Below are 21,221 nucleotides of genomic sequence, written 5' to 3'. Positions count from 1 at the left end.
AAAAATGGGGTGGGGGGAGGGAGGGAGAGTGAAAACCAGAAACATCATAACACCAAAACAGAAGTTCAGAACTGAATTATAAGATGGCAGAGATACTTCAGAAATAAAGGAGAAGGGAGGAGAGGGGTGTCTTCAAGCTCACTGCAGGGCGCACTCACTGATTCCAAACTCTGTCTGCTCTCTGTACTTCTCCAGGTCAATCTGGATGCTGGTTTTAAAGAAATCCAACTTGGCCTTGAGCTGCTGCGCCATGGAGGCCATGGCATTCTTCATCTTGGAGAGGCAGCTGTTATTCCGAAGGAGGTTCATCCTGCAGGGGTGGTAAGAAGCAGAAACAGAACCTTAGAACACATTTGGCATCTAGGTACACATCCTGTGTAGTAACAGAACCCTTTGCACAGGGAGGCCTGACTATAACCACTCACAGTCACCGATACCAAAACAGCCTCCTAGAATCCTAAGGACAACTTCCCAGGCTGCACTAGCACTTAGGTCTACATCAAAGTTGGAATTAGGTGAAATACAACAGAGAGGCCCAACGCATGCATCCTAACTGGCGAATCCATCAGCACATCCCAGTTAATCAGTGTTGCTAACCCACCAAGTTTCTCCAAGCTCCAAATCTCATGCAGCTGAGCTGCCCAGGCCCAAGTTCTGCACTCCTGCCCCATTTGCTAACCCCTGGCCTAACCTTCTTCCGGCCAGCCCACCCAACCACTCTCTGCCGTCCAAACCAGAGTTTCCTCTTGTCCCTCCTATGAGTTGCTTCTGGATCCCTGCCTCAGCCACCTCTCTAAAGTCAGAGCCAACAAGCAATTTTAAACACATTAGGTAAAGCCAGCACAGTACATGGCAGCTCGCTGTCCCTGCTGCAGCCGGTTGCAGTCTTCCTTCAGCGTTTGAATGCTGTGCCAGACTTGGCCCCACACTTTCCTCAGCTGGAAGAAGGAGAGGTTCCGCTTGGGCTCCTGAACTGGAAACAAACAGTTGTCAGAGAGTAACTCAGCTACTGGGAACCACATCCTGCCCTATGGTGTCGCTGGTATTTTTAAAAGTTATATAATCGCTATACTGTTACATAATTTTAAAGGTATTGTAAAACAGTCATTCAAACATTAGTCTAAACATTTAGGTTCCATCAGCAGTGCGGGTAGAAAGCAAAAAAGCTTCCAACTTGATTGGGAGAACTCCGAGTCAAGCATGGTGACACACCCTGCTACCCCAGCCCTTGGGTGGCCGAAGCAGGGGGCCTCGGGGAGGCTGGGGCAGGCTGAGGTTACAGTTAGCTCAGCCTGTGCTATGGACCACTTGGAGACATAACCACAAATCAACGCACCCACCTACTTCCAACAGAAGCTCTTATTGTCACCACGCTTAAGATTGTATGAAATTTTCAGGAAAGATGAAAATACATCACCAGGTGAGATGGGTCAGTGGGCAAAGGCTCTTGCCACACAACATAGTGACCGAAGGCCAAGCCTTGGGACCCACATAAAGGTAGAGGAAAGAACTGATTCCATGAAGCTGTCTGCTAACCTCTACCTGTTCACTGTGGCACACACGCCCCTGCCAATGACAATAAAGCAATTAACTAAGCGAGTTCTCTAAAGTGCAGCATTAGCCAGAAGTGCTAAAAATGTTTAACTAATCAAGAAGTCTGGGAGATCTTTGAGACATTAGATCTTTGATTTGTTCATTCCAAGGGTGCACCTGTGAGACGGTGGGCTGAAAATGAGAGTAGGTGTGTTATTAAAATGTTCACCAACCAACATGCAGTGGACCACCACAGAACTACTCCAAACAAAGCAATTCCGTGCGCCCTGATGTGAGGACGATGGAAAGGGAGCTACAGAACACCCGTGTTACCGGTTTTTGAGGGGATACCCAAACATTTGATGAGAGCAGTTTTGCTGGAAGGCAGGTGTTCTGACTGGGAACTGCAGCCAAAGTGTTTTCTTTTCACTGTATATTCTTTTTTGGGCATCATTGGGGTTTTGTGTTCCATTTTTTGTTCTTGTGTCGTGTACATATATTAATTTTTTTGAAACCGAGTCTCAGGTAGCCCAGGATGATCTTGAACTTGCTATGAGGCTGAATTACTGATCCTCTTGCTTTTACCCTCCAGCACACATTGGTTATTAAATATAAATGCAACCTCAAAAGTGAATCAAAAAGTAGGTGACATTTCTTAATCTACTGCTCTAGTGAGAAGTGGTTAACCAGTAACCTTGCCTGAACTATTCTCTGAACATCCCAAGAAGGCTTTAGATGCCCAGAACCAGAAAAACAGGTTCCCTCATGTCTCACCCTCCGACTTTATCCCAACTCCCACAACAGAGCGATTTTAATAAGCGATACACTTACGGATACAGCTAACACTTTCAGGTTGGGGCCGGGGGGTGATCTGTGTCTCATAGGTGATTTTACTGTTGTCAAAGAGAAAGACAAGATCCGTGTCCAACGTGAGGCCCTCATTTGGCTGCAGAGGGACAAGAACACAGTGAGCTCGGTGGATTCCACCCTTCCTTTCCGGCTACGTGAGATCAGTCGGCACACTTCCAACTGCTGAGAGCCTACGAGGCCCACGTGACTCAGCCTGCTCTTTGTCCTGCTCTTTTTATCTGAACCTGCTCCTAACTTACATCATGTTCTATTTTATTCTGATTGCTTCTCCTGTGAGCTGCACACATCACAATTCCCTGTACAAAGACCGTTGCTCATCTGCTAATGGGACCTCCAGCTTTAATCTGTTAGCACTTGGGGGCAGGCGCCATGACACCCATTGATGGGTGAGCACAGACACCTAGCACAGCTGTGGAGTAATAAATAGCTTAGGTTGACCAGAAGAGCAGGACATGATTTTGGCAATGGGGGCACAAGAAAGTGTTCGCGGTCTGGAAGTGACAAACTGGAAGTGGAATGATACATGTCTTTCAGTAGGCCTCATGGGGTTGCTGACCCATCAAGCAAGTTGTACCCTGTGTTATTAACCACTTGTTATGGTAGAGCAGTAACGTGGAGTGCGGATGGTCCCCTGGGAGACCACACCAGAGGAAAGCACGGAAGACAGGGCACAGAAAGCCAGGAATCACCTTGCTGTCTGAGATGCACTGGGCAGCGGGCTTGTCGGGGAGCAGCACCAGCCCTGCCTCCTGCAGCAGCTCCTGGTCTTTCTCCAGGATTCCTGTGTCTTCCCGGATTCTGGTCTTTAAGCTCTGCAGACTCTCATCCTCAGTCACAGGGTATGTGTGAACGGTGCCTGTGACCATGTTCAAGATGTGAACCAGCTGCAACACAACCCAGATATTACTGGAAAAAAAATTCTGTTAATGTTTGTTTACCTCGTGTGTCTGTGTGTGTACTGGGAGAGGGGAGCATGAGTGTGCCACAGTACATGTGTGGAGATCAGAGCACGACTTGAAGGAGCTGGTTCTCTCTTTCCACTGTGTAGGTGGTATGGTTGATCCTGGGTCGTCAGGCTTGGCCACAAGCCTGTTTACCTAATGAGCCATTTCACTGTGCCCAAAACAAAATTCTTTACAAGAGGCACATGCATTTGCCAAGACCCTCTGCTACCCCCAATGCCTGCTAGCGAAGGTCTAGTCTTAGTCCCATTTTTCCTCAACAGAAAGCTGGCGACCAATGTCAGTCAGCCCAGTTTTCTTGTCCTCTTATTTCAGCCCAAAGACTCATAGGGGCCTGAATCTCCTCACAAAGCAAAGTGGCTCATGGCCTGCTATGTCTCCCTTCTGCAGAAGAACTTCTGTGTCCCACTGGGAACCACATGGCTGCCTCAGGGCTGCCTTAGCTCTGCTCTCACCTTCAAGTTCAAGATGTCATCTAGGGCTCTGAAACAGCCATTGGGACCGTACTGGGTATCCGTGCCCCTTTGTCGGGGGTGCCACCTGAGCATCATCTGCAGCCACTTCTCCAGGCGTTCAGCCAGGACACTATGGGGAGCAAAGGTAGGAGAGGCCTGAGCCCGGCAGCTTTGTGTGTGAATTCCAAAGCGTGGCCTTGGCTGAGAGCTGCGACTGAGTGCCAAGCTTGCTGTGCAAACACAAGGACCGAAGTTCCATCCCTGAGCCCACACAGGAAAGACTTATATCAGACAAGCGGATCCTTCAAGAGTCAGCCAGCTTGCCCTACTCCTTGAATTCCAGACCATCAGAGACTGTCTTAAAAAAAAAAAAAAAAAGTGGACAGTGCCTGAAGAGTGAAACCCAAAGTTGTGTTCTGGCCTCCACAGCGCGCGCGCGCGCGCGCGCGTGCACACACACACACACACACACACATTAAACAACAACAAAAAAAGCACAGCCTTGAGTATATGTCTCAACAGGACACACATGGAGGCAACCAAATGATTATCAAAACTGAAAATGAGAGACCTGAGAGAAAACACATAAACACTTACAAACAACCTAACAATTCAGGAGCCTCTCTCTTTTCTGACAGGGTCACTCCCTAAGCCTTGGGGTCACTCTGAAGCTTTGATAGTGCATTTGAGAACTGGGCTCTGGCTCAGTGTAGAGTGCTTGCCTGGCTCTGTGGTTCTAGGATCAGAACCATGACTCTGTGTGTACATGTATGTAAACACACAAAGAAAATATTAAAAAATGCAGCCGCACACACATTTCATTAACCTCATTAGTATATAAATTTAATATTTGTATATATTTAATGTAATATTTGTCTTTAGTAAAATTTTATGTTTGTTTAAAAACTATGTATACCAAAGGATTTTTTTAAAAATAAATTTCTTTATAATTTTTTTATCAGTAGATGTTTGATTTATATATACATGCGGTAATATAAACATTTCTTGGGCACAAAGGGATCCCAGCTGTTGGCTGTCCTGAAACACACTGTGTAGACAGGGCTGGCCTCGAATTCACAGAGATCCACCTGCCTCTGTCTCCCCAGTGCTGCCTCTGTCTCTACCATGCTGGGCTCCCAGCAGAAGTTTTAAATAGCCCTGGCCTGGACGCTGAGCTGCTGATTTGAGAACACCCAATGGATGTACTTGACAGTGGTCAACTCCTCCTGCTGCCCCTACACTGCCAGCTTAGGGCTAAGCCCACGTGCCCTTGCTATGCTTAACTTCTTTTCTTCAGATGTCTATGTCTTCTATAGATAACTCTCCCCACGCTCCCCCAGTTGCAGCATATCCAAGGTCGCTCCACACAGCTGTAATCCACATGGCTCCTTCCTCTGTCCTCCAACATGAGCAGCTGTCATGGAGCTTCCTTTTGTATTATGACCCAGTTCTGACTCATTAATCAAATGCTTATACTCTCGCTCTAAGACTAGACCACAACGGCATTCAAACCTCACAGGTTTATTTGTTGAGGCCAAACAAGGAACACAGGACTAACGTATAATCCCCACCCTTAAATGACTTCCTGTGGAGTAAGAGACAAACCCTATGCTGAATATACTTCAAACTAGAGCCATGTCACAGTCAGCCTCAGGTGCCAATGTCATGCTCACAGTCATCTGGAAAGAGAACCTCAAATGAATTTCCTAGAAAAGGTTGGCCAGTGGCCATGTCTGTGAGGCATCGTACTTATTAACTGCTTTAGGGAGGGGCCAGCCTATTGTGGGAAGGGGGGCTGTGTGAGAAAGCCAGGGGACCAGGGGGGCAAGCAGCATCCCCCATGGTTCTGCTTCAGTTTCTACTCTAAGTTCCTGTTTTGAGCTCTTGTCTTAGTGTCCCTCAAAAACAGACTGTCACAGTGTTTAATCACATCAACAGAAAGTAAACTAGAACAAGAGCACTGAGGCCAGTAAAACATATAACAAAAGGTTGTGTGAAATTAGTAGAGATGGTAGAACATTTGCTTAGCACGAACAACGCTAGGGATTCTAGCCAGAAGAAAGTGGTGTACGCCTTTAATCCCAGCACTTGGGAGGCGGGGGCAGGTGAATCTCTGAGTTCCAGGGCAGCCTGGTCTACAGAATGACTTCCAGGACACCCAGAGATACACAGAGAAACCCTGTCTTGAAAAATCAAAACCAAACCAAAACAAAAAAACAAAGCCAGAGATTCCATCTCCAATATAGCAAAAACCAACCAACCACTCACCCAACCAACTACCCAACTAATCAACCAACCAAACAAACAAACAAACAAACAAACAAACAAATCAACTTTTTTCCCTAGGGAGATGAGCTATAGGAATTCATTCTAAGTCTAATATTAAGACAGACTGCTCAAATTCTCAATCATGGGATGGTTTTATGATATCCATTCAAAAGTAATCAGAGGGTCTGGAGATGACTCAGTGGTTAAGAGTATGAGGTTTGGTTCCCAGCATCCACATGGCAGCTCAAGATCAGCTGTAACTCCAGTTCCAGGGGATCTGACCTTTCTTCTGGCTTCCACAGGCACCAGGTACTCAAACATACACATTTTTTTTTTTAAAAAGTTATTAGATGTCACCTCAAACCTTTATTTCTAAGAAGAGAAGAAAAATATATACAGCACTAATATCCCATTGCCTCACCTGTTAAGATTATTGGGAAAGGGTAAGGAACTCGAAAACTTCACTGTTCCATTCAAGTCTTCACTAACAACGATGTCCACTTCGCTCTTCTGCCGGACTTTGTTATGCCTGTAGATGTAATTTTAATCTTATGTCACTCAGTGGCCAATACCCAGCTTACACTTGCAATGTCGCTTTCAGCAGTACACTTTTTCTAAAACAACGATCCGTATGCCACAGGATGCTTCTTTAAGGGTTAGAGATGGTCTGCACTGTGGTTAGGGCCTTGGCTCAGTGGCGTGACTGGGGCTGTGGTTCAATCTGCACCATTTAAACAAAACAAACAAAATGTGGCCAGTGCTGCCTATGTGAGATCTTGAAGGGCAACCTCCAGCAAGGCCTCTCATGGCCTCGTGTCCTAAGTTCTCCAGGAAGCACTTGACATCTGTGTCATCCTAGACTACGTTTCTAATTTCCTCTACCCTTTGTTTATCAAATGGAAGCTCTCATAAAAAAAAAAAATAAGATTTGATTTTCTTTTTTCTTTAAAGATTTTATTTTATGTATGAGTGTTCTATCTGCATGTATGCCTGCAGGCCAGAAGAGGGCATCAGATCCCAGTATAGATGGCTGTGGGTGCTGGGAATTGAACTCAGGACCTCTGGAAGAGTAGACAGTGCTCTTATCTGCTGAGCCATCTCTCTAGCCCAAGATTTAATTCTCAGTTTCACTTCAATGTGTGTGGATATGAGCCTCCTGTGGGCAGCCTGATGTGGATGCCAAAAATCAAACCTAGGACCTCTGAAAGAGGTCATGTCTCCAGTACAGCGCTCATGTTTTGAGGGAGGATAAAATTGGGGTTCTGAACCATGATAATTGTGTACACATCACATTTATTTGAGATGTAAAATGTGCACACACTTGCCGTGGCATGCCTGTCAGAGGACACCTTAAGGGAACTGGTTCTCTCCTTCTACCACAAGGCCTCCAGAGATAGAACGCAGGCTGTCATGCTGAGTGACAAGTGCCTTTATCCACTCAGCTACTTCGCAGGCCCATACTTCCCTTTAAAAATATGTGGCTAACATTTTTTTCTAGAATAAATGAGCTTTTACATTTTCTAACATAGGGGTATTCCTGTGTTATTTGAATTTGTATTTCCTACGTATTTGAACGAGTACTGGAGGGGAAAAAACTTAAATCCAGGTGGCTTCCAACCTTCCTGGTAACAAGGACAAGTTAAATTTGAATAATGCTTCATAAATGACCAAGTACTCTGCCAGCATTCCTTTGGTTTCAGTGGTGACCCCATGTGGTGACATTATTTTTAGTCTGCCATTTAGTGGTAAGGAAATGAGTAGGTGTTGTCCAATATTAGACAAACTGGGGAGGGACAGGACAAAGGATTCAAAATCTGGTATAACTTCTAGTGTCTCAAAGTCCAAATACGTCTTTCCCCTAAAAGGGTCATTCAAATTAAAAACAAAGTGCTTTAGTCTTAAGCAGTTATCACTGGCAAAATGTAAATGGCCTATCTAGGGCAGACAGGAAGTAGGAGAGGGGCTGTATATATGGTAAAAGCTGCTGGCATACAGCTCTGGACACTGATGGTGCAAGTTGGGGTCTCCGGGGCTTCTGACTACAGAAAACAGTCTGGTGACAGGAAACTATAAATGGATGCATTAAGCAAATCATAGGCCACCTGGGCTGAATGTCTTGTCATTTGATGACAATGTTAATAAAACATTAAAAGCCCAGGAGACAAGGTCTTCTCATGAACAATTCCTTACCGGGTTCCAGTGAAATTGGCTTCTAAGTAGCCAACAGTAAGGATGCTTCTAGGGGAAAGATTTTGCAGCCAACAGACATACTGTGAAGATGCCGAGCCACCGAGGGTGTTCTCAGTTCTATACTTATCTTGTTACAAGCAGAGAAAAGTTCAATATTTGTGATGTTTTCCTCTGTTGTAGAGACAGAACCCACCAACTTTGAAAAGTCAACATTTGAAATGAGGACAAAATGACCAATCCCTTGGTTAACTGAAACCAGTATAGTACAAACAGTTTAAGGTTACTTTACTCTGTGGTCACTTTATAATGTGTGACTGTGAACTGAGTGCCTAATTCTCCCGTACCCATTTTAGAGCCCTGGGCTGAGAGACCAGAGCCTGGCTTGTAAGTAGCCATCACAGGACAGTGGCTTTCCAGAGCGTGCTCTGCCTCTGCCAGCACGCGGGCCTAACTGCAGAGCTGATGTCTGCTCCTGCCACCCAAAGCTTTCTCCTAGAGCCTAGGTCAAAGGCTGTGCTTCCGTTTTTACTAGAAATAGTTTCATGGGGATGTGGCTCACGGTCAAGTGTTTACTTCAGCATGGAAAAAAAAAAAAAAAAAAAAAAAGAAACCCTGGGTTCCATCCCCAGCACTAAACAGAACTAGGTGTGCAGCATGTGCCTGCGATTCCAGATTCTGGGCGCTGGAGGCAGGAGGAGCAGAAGTTAAGGGCATCTTCTGCAACGTAGTTTTCCTGGGGTAAATACTTGTCCTCTGAAAAGGTTTTTATAAATTATCTTATTTTATTTTTTATTTTTTCACTAATCTTACAAGGAACTTAGGAAAATGAAGACCTCAGTGTTAAGACTGGCCCAGGGAAAAGGTCAGACTATACCCCTGCAGAAGCATGATTCTCAACAACCGTCTGGCAGGTAGCAAAAGACACATGAAAGCCTTCAACATGTGTGTACTCTTTCAATCTGTTAGTTCTATTTATAGGAATGTAGAAATAGCTAGATAAATAGCTGCGTGTGAGCAACAGCTTACCTACGACGATGTTATTTGTGGTGTTATTTTAAGGAGCACAAATTACAGACCATTAGGTTTTCCAGCCATGGACTACGCTACACTACAGCACTACAGTGACCGCGAAGACCACCAAGGGGAACTTCCAAAGCCCAGGAGGACATACAGCCTGTCCAGTGTGAGTATGAAAGCAGGTTACAGCAAAGGGCATACAAGAACTATCCTTCCTTCCTTCCTTCCTTCCTTTCTCTCTCTCTCTTTCTTTCTTTTTTTTCTATCCTTTCTTAAGAAGACAGACAGACATGATTGCTCACTGATTGTCTCCAGATCATCTGGTTATAGATGATTGTTTTCTAAAGTTAAAAAGAAAATTCTAATTTTAGTATGTATGCTACCAAAGTCAGGACTTTTAACTATTTCTATCTTCTAAAATACTACGAAATTAATCTGTGGGGCAAACTGTACAGCACTTTTAGACTCCAGACAAAGATTTAGGTGCATGTGTGTGCACTCGCGTATGTGTGTGTTGTAAATAAATTGCTCTGAAGGAAATTTTGGTGTCAAGTGCTCTCAAGGCACAGATAGAACAGTGCTGGATTCTGATACCACTGGAGCATAAAGAGGATGACACCAAACAAACCGCTGCAACACATGTGCACAGTACCCCAAACTAGCAGCTGTCATGCGTCTTTGGGGAGGGGGACCAGGAAGCATGAAAACTTACTTGAGATGGTCTTTTCCATCGTACTTTTTATTCTTTTGAAGTATAAAAATGTAAACTGATTTCTACTCTAGACACTACTTTAAGTAAAAACTTGCTACATGAAGCCTTACTGTTGACAAATTTTACTACGTGTGTAAATATTCCTTCATTACATGACAGGTGTGCACATCTGTTCTCACTAATAATTCACTAACATTTTCAGTGTAAACACACAGTGACACAAGGGTCTGTAGTGTTCCAATTAGTTGGGGTTGACCCTGTTAGGCCAGTGTTACATTTACAGATGTTGCTAGCAACTGCTGTTTAGCTGAAGGTTGAGGAGCTTGCGCGGCCATCACTGGGTCTAAGGGAGAATAGGCCGCCCATCATTTGGGTCTAACATGGGGACCAGAAAAGGGCTGAGTGACCAGACATGGAGCCAGGCGCCTACTCTCGCTGAGATGCCCCAGCCCTCCCCCACTCACCACTGCACTGGCTGCCAGTTAGGGAGAAAGGGCCGGAAGCCAGTGACACACTCGAAGGCGAGGGTTCCGAAGCTCCAGTAGTCAACGGTCACCGTGTACTTCTGCTGCTCCAGCAGCTCCGGAGCCTGCAACACACGGGAGGCCACCGAGCTGTCCTCTCTCGGGTCGGAAGAGGCACCAGACCATAGAGCCCCCCACCCCATCACCAGCGCACAGTGTGCCCACTCAGCAGTGAGGAGATGAGCATCTGAGCAGGTTCAGCTGTGGGCCTCTGAGATCTCCTGCACGGTACACTCTTAATGAGACTGTGTCAACCACAAGTGTTGCCAGGAGAACGGAGGGGGCAGGGTCCTGAGGGGTCACTTCAAGGTCGACCAGAGGAAATCAATTATGCATTTCACAATTATTTAATTTTCCCCCCATTTAAAAATGAGGTAGTATTTCAGGGACTTATTGAGGACCACATGCAGGACCCGTTCCATGGTGTTGTATAGAGATGGAGAGAGAAGCTATGTCCAACGGACAAAATGACATCAGCTTGTACACGCCGAACACATAGCATAGTTGCTGAACCAAGTAACCCTGAATCAAGTAACATAATTCACAACCAAGCAGTAAAAAGCCAAGATGTGTTACTGTGCAGGTTAAGAGAGCTGGAGTGACCCAGGAGGGTGACGAAGCCTAGGGCAGAACGTGAACTGGGACCAGAAGGCCCAAGGGAGACACATAGAAAGAAACAACCCAGGAAGCTCTCCCACAGCAAAGCTCAGAGACACCCATCAGGATCTATATGGACACGTGAGACTCACAGCAGGGCCAGGGGTTTGAAGCCAGGAGAAATTTCGGCTAAAATTTCATGATTAGTTAAGTCTCTTGGAATAGCTCTGGCCTGGCAGTTTCATTCACACAAGTGAACAATGTGACCTGGCTTCCCGAGTGGGAAGCAGAGGGAGCCCTATGTGAATGAAATCCCGAGTGAGTGTGTGCTGTTGACATGGACACAGCCATGTCAAAGACCACAGCCTCAGAGCCATGGCAAAAACAGCAAAGCCTTCCACACTGGGGTGGGGCTCAGGAATGCCAAAGCTTTCCTAGGGGATCCAAGTGTGAACACTGAGAGCGTGGGCAGAAAATCTGCACCACACTCTCCCCTCCCCCAATACTGCCAGCTTGAAGACTGCGCCCTCCTCAGAGAGTGCTCCTATGAAGACAGCTGAGCCCAAACTCATCTCCACCTGACCCTTATTCAGATACGTGCAGCGACCTTGCCTCTCTGTTATAACACAACGACCTTTGGAATGGCTGTCGCTTCTCCACCAGAGGGCTTCAGCCATCCAACCCCAGCATCCCCGCCTGACGGTCAGCTTCACTCCCTTGCCACCTCTAGTCAGGTCAAGTCCCTGGAGCCAGACAAGGACTTGCCAATCATGGTCAGAGCCTGGGTTCACCTCACTTGATTGTTGCTGAGCTATCGAGGACTGCAGAGGGTCCTTAGCAACATATAATTACATTACAACATCATATGTATACGGGCCCTGAATGACATCCCTGCAGTCACCCTTGGGAAAGCTGCACTCCATACAGTAGAAGATGAAGAGGGGCCCCAGCATTCCAGCTGATAGGCTAGATGGGAATTCAGACAAACAAGACATAATTTTTTTCTTAAGAAACAGGTTGTACTCTCTTGTATGTTTTCAATCACTTCCCCCCGGTGGGCCTGCCTTGCCAGGACACTGTGGCAGAAGATTGGCTCGGTCCTGATACAACTTGATGGGATAGGTAGGTGGTAGAGGAGGGCTCCAGTTTTCTTAAGGGTGGAGGAGGGGGAATATGGGGAAGAAGGAAGGAGGTTGGGACTGGGAGAAGAGGAGGAAGGGGACAAAAATGGGATATAAAGTGAATAAATAGATCAATAAAATAAGTAGTAAATAAATAACAAAACAAAAAAGAAGGCGAAATAGGATGCAACCAGGCGTGGCGTCATATCTTTAATCCTTGTACTCTGGGAGGCAGAAGCAGGTAGATCTCTGTGAGTTTGAGGCCAGCCCGTCCAGGACAAGGCCAGAGCAAGTCCAGGACAACTAGGGCTACACAGAGAAACCCCGTCTTGAAAAACCAGAAGAAAGAAAGAGGGTGTTCATGCTCTTTTAACCCTGAGACCTTCAACCTTTGCTGTTGTTTATTGAACTGCAGATTCCATCATTCAATTACAGTCTAATGGCTATGATCACCAAAAAGGAAAATATTAGTAATTCTTTAGTGTCTCTGTCTACCCCTACCCCTGACATTTAAAGACAGGAGCTCACTGTGCAGTCCAGGCTGGCCCCAAGCTTGTGTTTTTTTCTTGTCTCCACCATCCAAGAACTTCGATTATGGGCAAGTGCTGACAGTACTGGTGCGCAGCACGCCGCCCCAGCCTGGTAAGTGTTTCTTGAGTGTGCTCATTCGCTACCTCCCCACTCTGCCTGAACAGCCGTGCAGGTGCCTATCCTAACAGCCTCCTTACAACCCTGCTCTTGTTTGGTACAGTTCACTCTCCACATCCTCATTCAAAGCCAGCCTCTTCAGTGAAGCCCTTCAGTGCTGTTCTAGAGATTTTACAATACGGTTTAAGACCTTTAAAGCTAGTAAAAAAGGATAACAATTTGTTCCTTCTTTCTTTCTCCCCAGTTTCAACTCCAGAGCCTCTCTTTATTCTCTAAGCCTGAGCCACACAATTGGATCTTCCAATGTACTATGCTTTTGCCAGTATCTCCTTTCCCCTCCTTCTACTGCCATCACCCACTTTAGCCCTTCACCTTTAGGTCCAGACTTAGTTAGGTCCTCCTCAGATATATCCTTCGACAGCCTGCGCTTTTATCAGTAGCACTCATGACAGTGGTGGTTTCTGAATTATCTGTGTATCAAGGTAACGAATGTTTGTCACTTCTCAAATGCTAAGCTCTTGATGAGCAGAAAACTGCTTCCCTCCCTTCCTGTTGTGCTAACAGCTCTGAGCACAGTCTCTGGCACATGGTATTCCTGAATGAGCCGCTCAGATAATAATCCAGTAACCACATAACACACAGAAGGGAAACCACAGCCAGCCCCACCTCTTCCTCACTGGCTCATGGGACCCTCTAAGAAGCCCAACCTCTACACATAACCAGATAAAACCCTGTGACGCAGAGAACTCCCATGGTCTGGGGAAAGGCACACAGGTGCAGCCCTTCTCACAGTAGAGCAGAGACTAAATTTGTGAGTATATTATCAATTCAGAACTCACACAAAAATTCTAAATATCCACAGAGCCAGCAAGGCTGAGATGCAGGCAGGCAGGACAGACCCACAAACATATACACTGGGGAGACTAAGAAGCAAACACTTGAGCCCATTTCTTACCAGGTACTGCAGGGTCCCCACAAATGACGTGCACAGACTGCCCTGATCCAGTTCCTTGGCGTATCCTAGATCAATAATTTTGTGTATTAACTGGAAAAGAAAGGGGAGGGGTGGGGAGAAGAAGTCTGAAGGCTGTAAGAAAACTTTTACAACAGTTCAGGAAGTTGCCATTAGAGCAAAGACATTTCTGAATTCCCAAAGGACACTGGTTCCAAAACATCATAGAGCCACCACATGCACAGGAGAATGCCCTCAGCAGGGTAGATTCAGGGCACCACAAGAATGTTGGGCAGATGCTTTTCTTGGTCTGCCATCATCAATTAAGAGCCTGCATACCAGCTCTCAAGGTCACTAAGCCTGATTTGTAACAGGAGAGACAAGGCCAGCCCCTGCTCAGGAAATACCCAGACTTACTGGAAGAATGAGTGGTCTACAAGCCCGCCACAGTCCTGGGTTAGGCCAGGAATTGTGAAGGGAGCTGTGTCAGGGGGATGGGCGACCCCAGGTTGAACCAAACTGGGAAAGGTTACAGAATCTAAGTCCATGGCCAGCCTATGGCCACACTTGAGCAGGGCAGCCATTGAGAAGGGCCACAAATAGCTTGTGTGTGATGGCAAGCTGGACCACACCGAAGATGGGCTGATGCCAGCTCCTCTCTCTTCTCAGCCATCTCCACAACCAACTTTAGATCATTCTGACACCAAAAGATAAGGCTTACAAAACAAAGAAGTGTTAGGTTGAGGGTGGAGTGGTATAACATTTTCTTATCAGATTCCTATGACTTGGACAATTAACCCATGATACATTCAGAGTTGGAGAAACAAACAAAACAAACCCAATGTGATACATCCAAGCTTGCCTCAATCTGCCAGCAAGAACAGTTTGTAGTGTTGTTTCAAAAAAAAAAGAAAGAAACCAAGAAAGAAGACATTTTTAAGATCATCAGAACACCTTAAGTGAGTACAGGAATAAGCAGCTCACAAGGCACATCCCTTTCCTGCCCGGGCAGCCCCCTGGTAGCCTGAGACTCCCTCAGCCCTGGGAAGCCACTCACTCTTTGCTCTCCTTGCTGCAGAACGATGTTTTCTGGCTTCAGATCACGGTGGATGATCCTGTTTTCATGAAGGTACCTAAGTGCCGATGCTGAGGGAGTGCAACGGGAGTGATATTTCATTATGTCTAGAAAATGCTTTTTTGTTTCAGAACTGACTAGCCTTTAAGAGATATTACGGTCTTGACACATTTTCTGACTTTTAAGCAGATTGGAGTTGACACTGTTCAGGCCAGGGGAAGGGGACCAGGACAAGAGAGCAGGAATTTAACTATGAGATTTTGGCTTATCCACTGATAATATAGCTCAGTTAGCACGGTGCTTGCCCAGCATGCATGGAGTGTTAAAGCACTGCATAAAAAGACAGGCCATGGTGGTGCGTGGCAGCACTTGGGAGGTGGAGGCGAGAGGATCAAGTTTAAAGTCATCGTCTGGGAAGATCAAGGCCAGACTACAGGAGACCCCACTGACAAAGGGGAAGTAGGCAGGCAGAAGTAGCACAAAGACATTTTGAAAATTCATGGTGAAAGACATCATAAACAAAGTTCAAAGAAGAAGGGACTAGGGAAAGGGTATCTGTAGGATATACCAGGTACCACGGCAAATAAAGCTAACAAACAGCCTTTAAAAATCAGCAAAAAGGCAAAAAGCCAGGTATAATATAGCACAGGCCTATAATACCAGCTACTTAGAAGCCTGAGGCAGAAGAGATGAGACACTCATAGCTAGCCTGGGCAACTTGGCGAGACTGTCTCAAAATAAAAAAGTATAAAGAGGTTGGGACGTAGCTAGCTCAGTGGTAGAGCACCTACCTAATGAAGATGAAGGCTTGGCCTCCATACCCAGTGTGGGGAAAACAAAACAAAAACAAAGGCAAAGAAAAGAACAGAGCGACTTACAAAAAAATACAAATGGCAAGTTAGTGAACAGATGCTCATACTTGTATCAAAAACTGCTGCCTAAGCAGTAACAAGGACACTCTACTACATTGCTGGAAGGAACACAAATACGTATTTTGGGAAAGTAATATGGCAAATACAGAACTATATATCTCCATCTCTCCATCCATCCATCCACCCACCCATCCATCCATCCATCCATCCACCGATCTGTATCTTTCTTTCTCTCTCTCTCTATCTGGGTCGACCTACAGTCTCTGAAAACATCACTGTTTAGCAAAGCTTTTTATTTTATGTGCATTGTTATTATTTTTATTTCATTATAGCACAAAGGAGAGGGGTTGGGAGTGTGGCACAGTGGCAGAGTACTTGCCTGCTGTGCACAAGAATCCGGGTTTGACCACCAGCATCCAGGAAGGGGGAAAGGAAGGAGAGGGAAGAGAAAGAAAGCCTGGACGCAGTGGTGCCTGTAATCCAGGGCTCGGGAATTGCAGAGTGATCAGGAGTTCAAGGCAAGCATGGGTTAGATATGGAGAATGCCTCAAAAGATCTTTCTTCCAAAACAGCATCATAACACACATAAGTGGATACTGCATAAGGTAGAGTAACAGAGAGATAAGCTGACATTCAGTTGTAATCAAGGAACGTCTAGTTAAATTATGATCGAACCATATTATACTAGGCAATTTTTTGAGTATGTCTGTGGTATATGTGTTCACATATGTGATGTATGTGCATGTGAAGGCCAAAGGTGTCAGGTGTCTTCCTCAGTAACTTTCCTCCTTGTTTTTCAGATTTTCTGAAGCTTGAGTTTCACCAGTTCATGTAGATTGGTTCACCAGCAAGCTCTGCCTCCCCAGGCATGGGATTGCAGGTGTGTATTTCTACCCTTTTTACTTTGGGTGCTAGTAATCCAAACTCAGGTCTGTATGCTTGCACAGCATGCTGGGTAATTTTACATCAACTTGAAACAAGCTGGAATTGTGTAAGAGGGGACTATGAGAAAATGCCCCTACCAGAATGGTCTGTGGGCAAGCCTATAAGACATTTTCTTGATTGAAAATTGATTTGGAAGGGCCTGGGTCACTGTGGGTGTGGCACCCGCGGGTTGATAGTCTAGAGTGCTGTAAGAAAGAAGGCAGAGAAGCTGGAGTGATGGCTCAGCAGGTCAGAGCACTGACTGCTCTTCCTAAAGGACCCAGGTTCAATTCCCAGCACCCACATGGCAGCTCACAGCTGTCTGTAACTCCAGTATCTGACAGCCTCACACAGACATGCATGCGGGCAGAAACGCCAATGCACATAAAATAAAAACAAATCAATTATTTAAAGAAAGCAACCGGGCCAAGCAAGCCAGCAAGCAATCGTCCTCTGCTTCACTTCTTGTCTCCACGTTCCTGTCTTTGTCCTGACTTCCTCGGCGGGTGGGTTGTGGTGGGTTGTGGTGGGTTGTGCCGGGTTGTGCCGGACTGTGCCGGACTGTGCCGGACTGTGCCGGACTGTGCTGGTCTGTGCTGTGGGAAGGTACGGGGAAACACACCCTTTCCTCCCCGGGTAGCTTTTGGTTATGATGTTTTACTGAAGCAGCAAAAACTGACCTAAGACACAGAACAAGCCCTTCACCAACCGAATCCTCTCTCCAGTGACTGTAATAGGCAACTTCTTTAAAAACGCCTTAGATCTACAATTTTTGACTTACAAGGATGGTGGTGGTATCAGACCCCACAAACTTTTTTTTTTTAACTGAAAGTTGGGCATGGTGGCATGTGCCTACAATCTTAGCACAAAGATGAGGCAGAGGTCAGCCTGATGTAAATCTCTAATTCAAAGCCAACTTAGGCTACATGGAGACCCTGGTTCACAGTGGGGTTAAAATCAGTAACAACACAGAGAGGTTTGATAACGAGCCCTTTCCATGCCATATCACAAACATCTATAAAGCATGTCCATACACTAATCCATACCTACACATAAACCTACACACACAGTACTGCCCCTATCAGGATGAACTGAGCTATTTGGAATCCCTGGCAGACTGAGGAGGTGGTCATCCCTGCAGGCAGTGGGTGAGGGGTACTCATCAGCAGAGAGGAGAAGAAAAGCCTTCCGCAGAAACCAGGCAAGCAGGCTGACCTAGGAAGGCCTTTCAGATGGGTGTTCATAAAACAGTCCGACAGAGAGAGGAAAGAGCTCCCACTCAGAGCGGTAAGGCACACTGCGAAACCACTGATCATATTTCCCCATTCAAAGCTGGCCCTGGCATTTCCTGCTCGCTTCTTATTTTCCTTCATAATGGTCAACAGTAGACTCCTATGTCTAATTGCAATGCACACAAAGGCCAAGATTTGCTGTTGTCCATGTGCCCAAAAAATTCCACTCAACTGTTGACTTACAAAGCCTAATGCTTTACAGTAATATTTTAATTGTTACTAATCTTTAGTAGTAAAATAGGTCATGGTGTTTTACTGAAGGAACAGAATCCTACCTAAGACAAATAGCAAGTACTTCATCAACTGAGCCATCTCTCCATTGACTATAATAGGTGACATTAAAACAATTAAGGCCTACAGTTTTTGACTGTTGATGATGTACTGCCAAGTGGATGCATCCGACCCCATAACCATTTATTTTTAAAGTAAAAGCTTGGGCATGGTAGCATATGACTATAATCTCTGCATGGAGACACAAAAGCCAAATCATTACATGCATACAACCCGGAAGAGAGGAAAGGTACTTTTCCTGAACCTGAGCATGGGCAGTGAGGCACAAGGCCATGACATAACTTAAAATGCTTGCCCAAAGAGCAGCCACTGTAGTTGGTGGTCATCTGGAGAGCAAGCATTACAGTGTTTGGTATGTGGAAGCTGAGTTTCACTGAGATTTGAGCAAGTACTCTCAACTAGACTAAAACAAGGGCAAATACCTTAGGGCAAACAATGTGTGCATGAGCTACGAGTCCCAAGAACCCCCTTGTGGTGGCTTGAATTAAAATGCCCCCCACAGGACCACAGGGAGGGGCACTATTAGGAAGTGTGGACTTGCTGGAGTAGGTGTGGCCTCATTGGAGGAAGTGTGCCTCTAGGGGCTCTGAGGTCTCAGAAGCGCAAGGCTGGCAGCCCTACTGGCTCAGTCTCTTCCTGTTGCCTGTCGATGCAGATGTAGAACTCTCAGCTCCTTCTCCAGCACCATGCCTGCCTGCATGCTACCATGCTTCCTGCCATGACAATAATGGACTAAATCTCTGAACTGTAAGCCAGCCTCAATTAAATGTTTTTATTTATAAGAGTTGCTGTGTCAGGCTGGCTCAGCGGTTAAGAGCACAGTGTACTCTACCAGAGGTCCTGAGTTCAATTCCCAGCAACCACATGGTGGCTCACAACCATCTTTAATGAGATCTGATGCCCTCTTTTGGCATGTAGACGTACCTGCAGATACAGCACTCATCTACATAAAATAAAAGAAAAAAGAGTTGTTGTGGTCATTGTATCTCTTCACAGCAATAAACCCCTAACTAGAGCACATGGATTTCAGAGAACACAATTACCTTGTAGGCTAAGACTGTCACCAGGCCCGGAGACGAGGGATGGCAGGCAGTAATAAAACCTCTAACTGTGTGTTAATAGCTGCTCATTTTGACACTTAATGTTAGCAAACTTAAATCTTGAATGATGTCTAAAACCAAGGGACCAGACAGAATTCTAAGCACTTTCTTGGACTGAGTAGAGCCCATTTGGCTAAATAGTAAGCATTCTGACAGGCAAGGTCTTTAAACGGCTTCTTTTAAAAGAAGCTGTAGGCAGGCTGACCGTATGTTCCACAAACAGCCCCTGAGGAACAGTGTCAGAAAGTTGATGAAATTGTCTCAATCTCAGAAAACGTAAACTGGTTTAAACTGGATGAGACATACAACATTGAGGCTAAGAAAATAATGCTGTGTCTGTAAGTTTATAAAAAAAAAAAATTCTAAAACCTTGGATGTAGTGGCAGACTATACCCATAAAAACGGAAAATCACAACACCCAAAAATGTGGCTAATCTCTCATGCTCCAATTAGAGAAGAGAGCTGTAACAAACAATCATTTTAGATGACACTGTAGGGCTTAGCATGCATAAGGTCCTCGGTTTCCTCCCCAGCACTGAAACAAACACTTCTCTGGACTCCACCTTGGCCTGCTGAAGCAAGGACTCTACAGAGAGATCCAGGCTGCAGTACCTGCAGCAGGCAAAGAGCATCACCATTCTTGCCAGAATGGTACCCAGGTCTACACCCAGGACTTCCCTGGGATTACAGGAAGAATAGGACCTGAATTCCATACCATATTTTTCAGATGCTAACTATAAGTCAAGAAACAGATAAGACTCAACCATGTTTGTAGCAGCTCTATTTGTAATAGCCAGAAGCTGGAAACAACCTAGACATCCCTCAGTGGAGGAATGGATACAGAAATTGTGGTACATCTATACAATGGAATACTACTCAGCAATTAAAAACAAGGAAATCATGACATTTGCAGGCAAATGGTGGAAACTAGAAAAGATCATCTTGAGTGAGGTATCCCAGAAGCAGAAAGACATACATGTTATATACTCACTCATAAGTGGATATTAGCCATATAATATAGGATAAACATACTAAAATCTATAGTCCTAAAGAAGCGAAACAACAAGGAAGACCCTAGGGAAGATGCTCAATCCTCATTCAGAAGGGCAAATGTGATACACACTGGAAGCAGGAGAAGACAGGAAACAGGACAGAAGCCTACCACAGACAGTCTCTGAAAGACTGATTGGGCTATCGAAGTAGAGGCTGAGACTCATAGCCAAACTTTGGGCAGAGTGCAGGTAATCTTATGAAGGAAAGGGGACAAGAGCTCCAAAAGGAGACCACCAGAACAAAAACAAAAACAAAACAAAACAAAAGCCTGAGCCCTGGGACCCCTGCAGAGACTGATACCCCAACCAAGGACGGAGAGGACCTACCCTGGCTCATATGTAGCCCATAGACCCATTCTCCAAGTGGGTTCCCTAATAAGGAGGGCAGGGGCTTTCTCTGGCATGAACTCAGTGACAGGCTCTTTGATCACCTCCCCCTGGGAGGTGTAGCCTTGCCAGGCCACAGAGGAAGACAATGCAACCAGTCCTGATGAGATTTGATAGGCTGGGTGAGGAAGACCTCACCTATCAGTGGACTAGGGGAAGAGCATTGGGGGAGAAGAGGGAGGGAGGGCGGCATTGGGAGGAGATGAGGAAGGAGGACACAGCTGGGATATAAGTTGAATAAATTGTAACACATAATAAAAAAGAAACAGATAAGAGCAGCCAGGCTTCTTGGCAGAAAAGTGTTTGGGAAGGGGTGCGCCTGTGAAATCCCAACTTTCCACACAAGTCTTTTTTAAAAATATTTATTTATTTTCATTTT

At 45.6% G+C, this 21,221-nt stretch overlaps 1 protein-coding gene across 2 annotated transcripts in view; it reads right to left on the bottom strand.

Moving 5' to 3' along the window:
- The window catches only part of Ikbkb (inhibitor of nuclear factor kappa B kinase subunit beta), a 49,374-nt gene that overhangs the window by 10,711 nt on the left and 17,442 nt on the right, over positions 1-21,221 (bottom strand). For both annotated transcript variants that reach the window (XM_055593396.1, XM_055593397.1), the window contains exons 6-14: positions 14,907-14,995; positions 13,853-13,942; positions 10,472-10,596; positions 6,510-6,617; positions 3,821-3,950; positions 3,093-3,287; positions 2,365-2,479; positions 850-973; positions 159-310 (exon numbers count right to left, since the gene is read on the bottom strand). In XM_055593396.1, the coding sequence (XP_055449371.1) occupies positions 159-310; positions 850-973; positions 2,365-2,479; positions 3,093-3,287; positions 3,821-3,950; positions 6,510-6,617; positions 10,472-10,596; positions 13,853-13,942; positions 14,907-14,995 (1,128 nt within the window). The remainder of the gene's footprint in view (positions 1-158; positions 311-849; positions 974-2,364; positions 2,480-3,092; positions 3,288-3,820; positions 3,951-6,509; positions 6,618-10,471; positions 10,597-13,852; positions 13,943-14,906; positions 14,996-21,221) is intronic.

This window comes from Psammomys obesus, unplaced genomic scaffold (assembly GCF_907164565.1).
Source record: "Psammomys obesus unplaced genomic scaffold, mPsaObe1.curated_primary_1811, whole genome shotgun sequence".
Taxonomy (NCBI): domain Eukaryota; kingdom Metazoa; phylum Chordata; class Mammalia; order Rodentia; family Muridae; genus Psammomys; species Psammomys obesus.
This window is presented reverse-complemented; position numbering and strand designations above follow the sequence as displayed.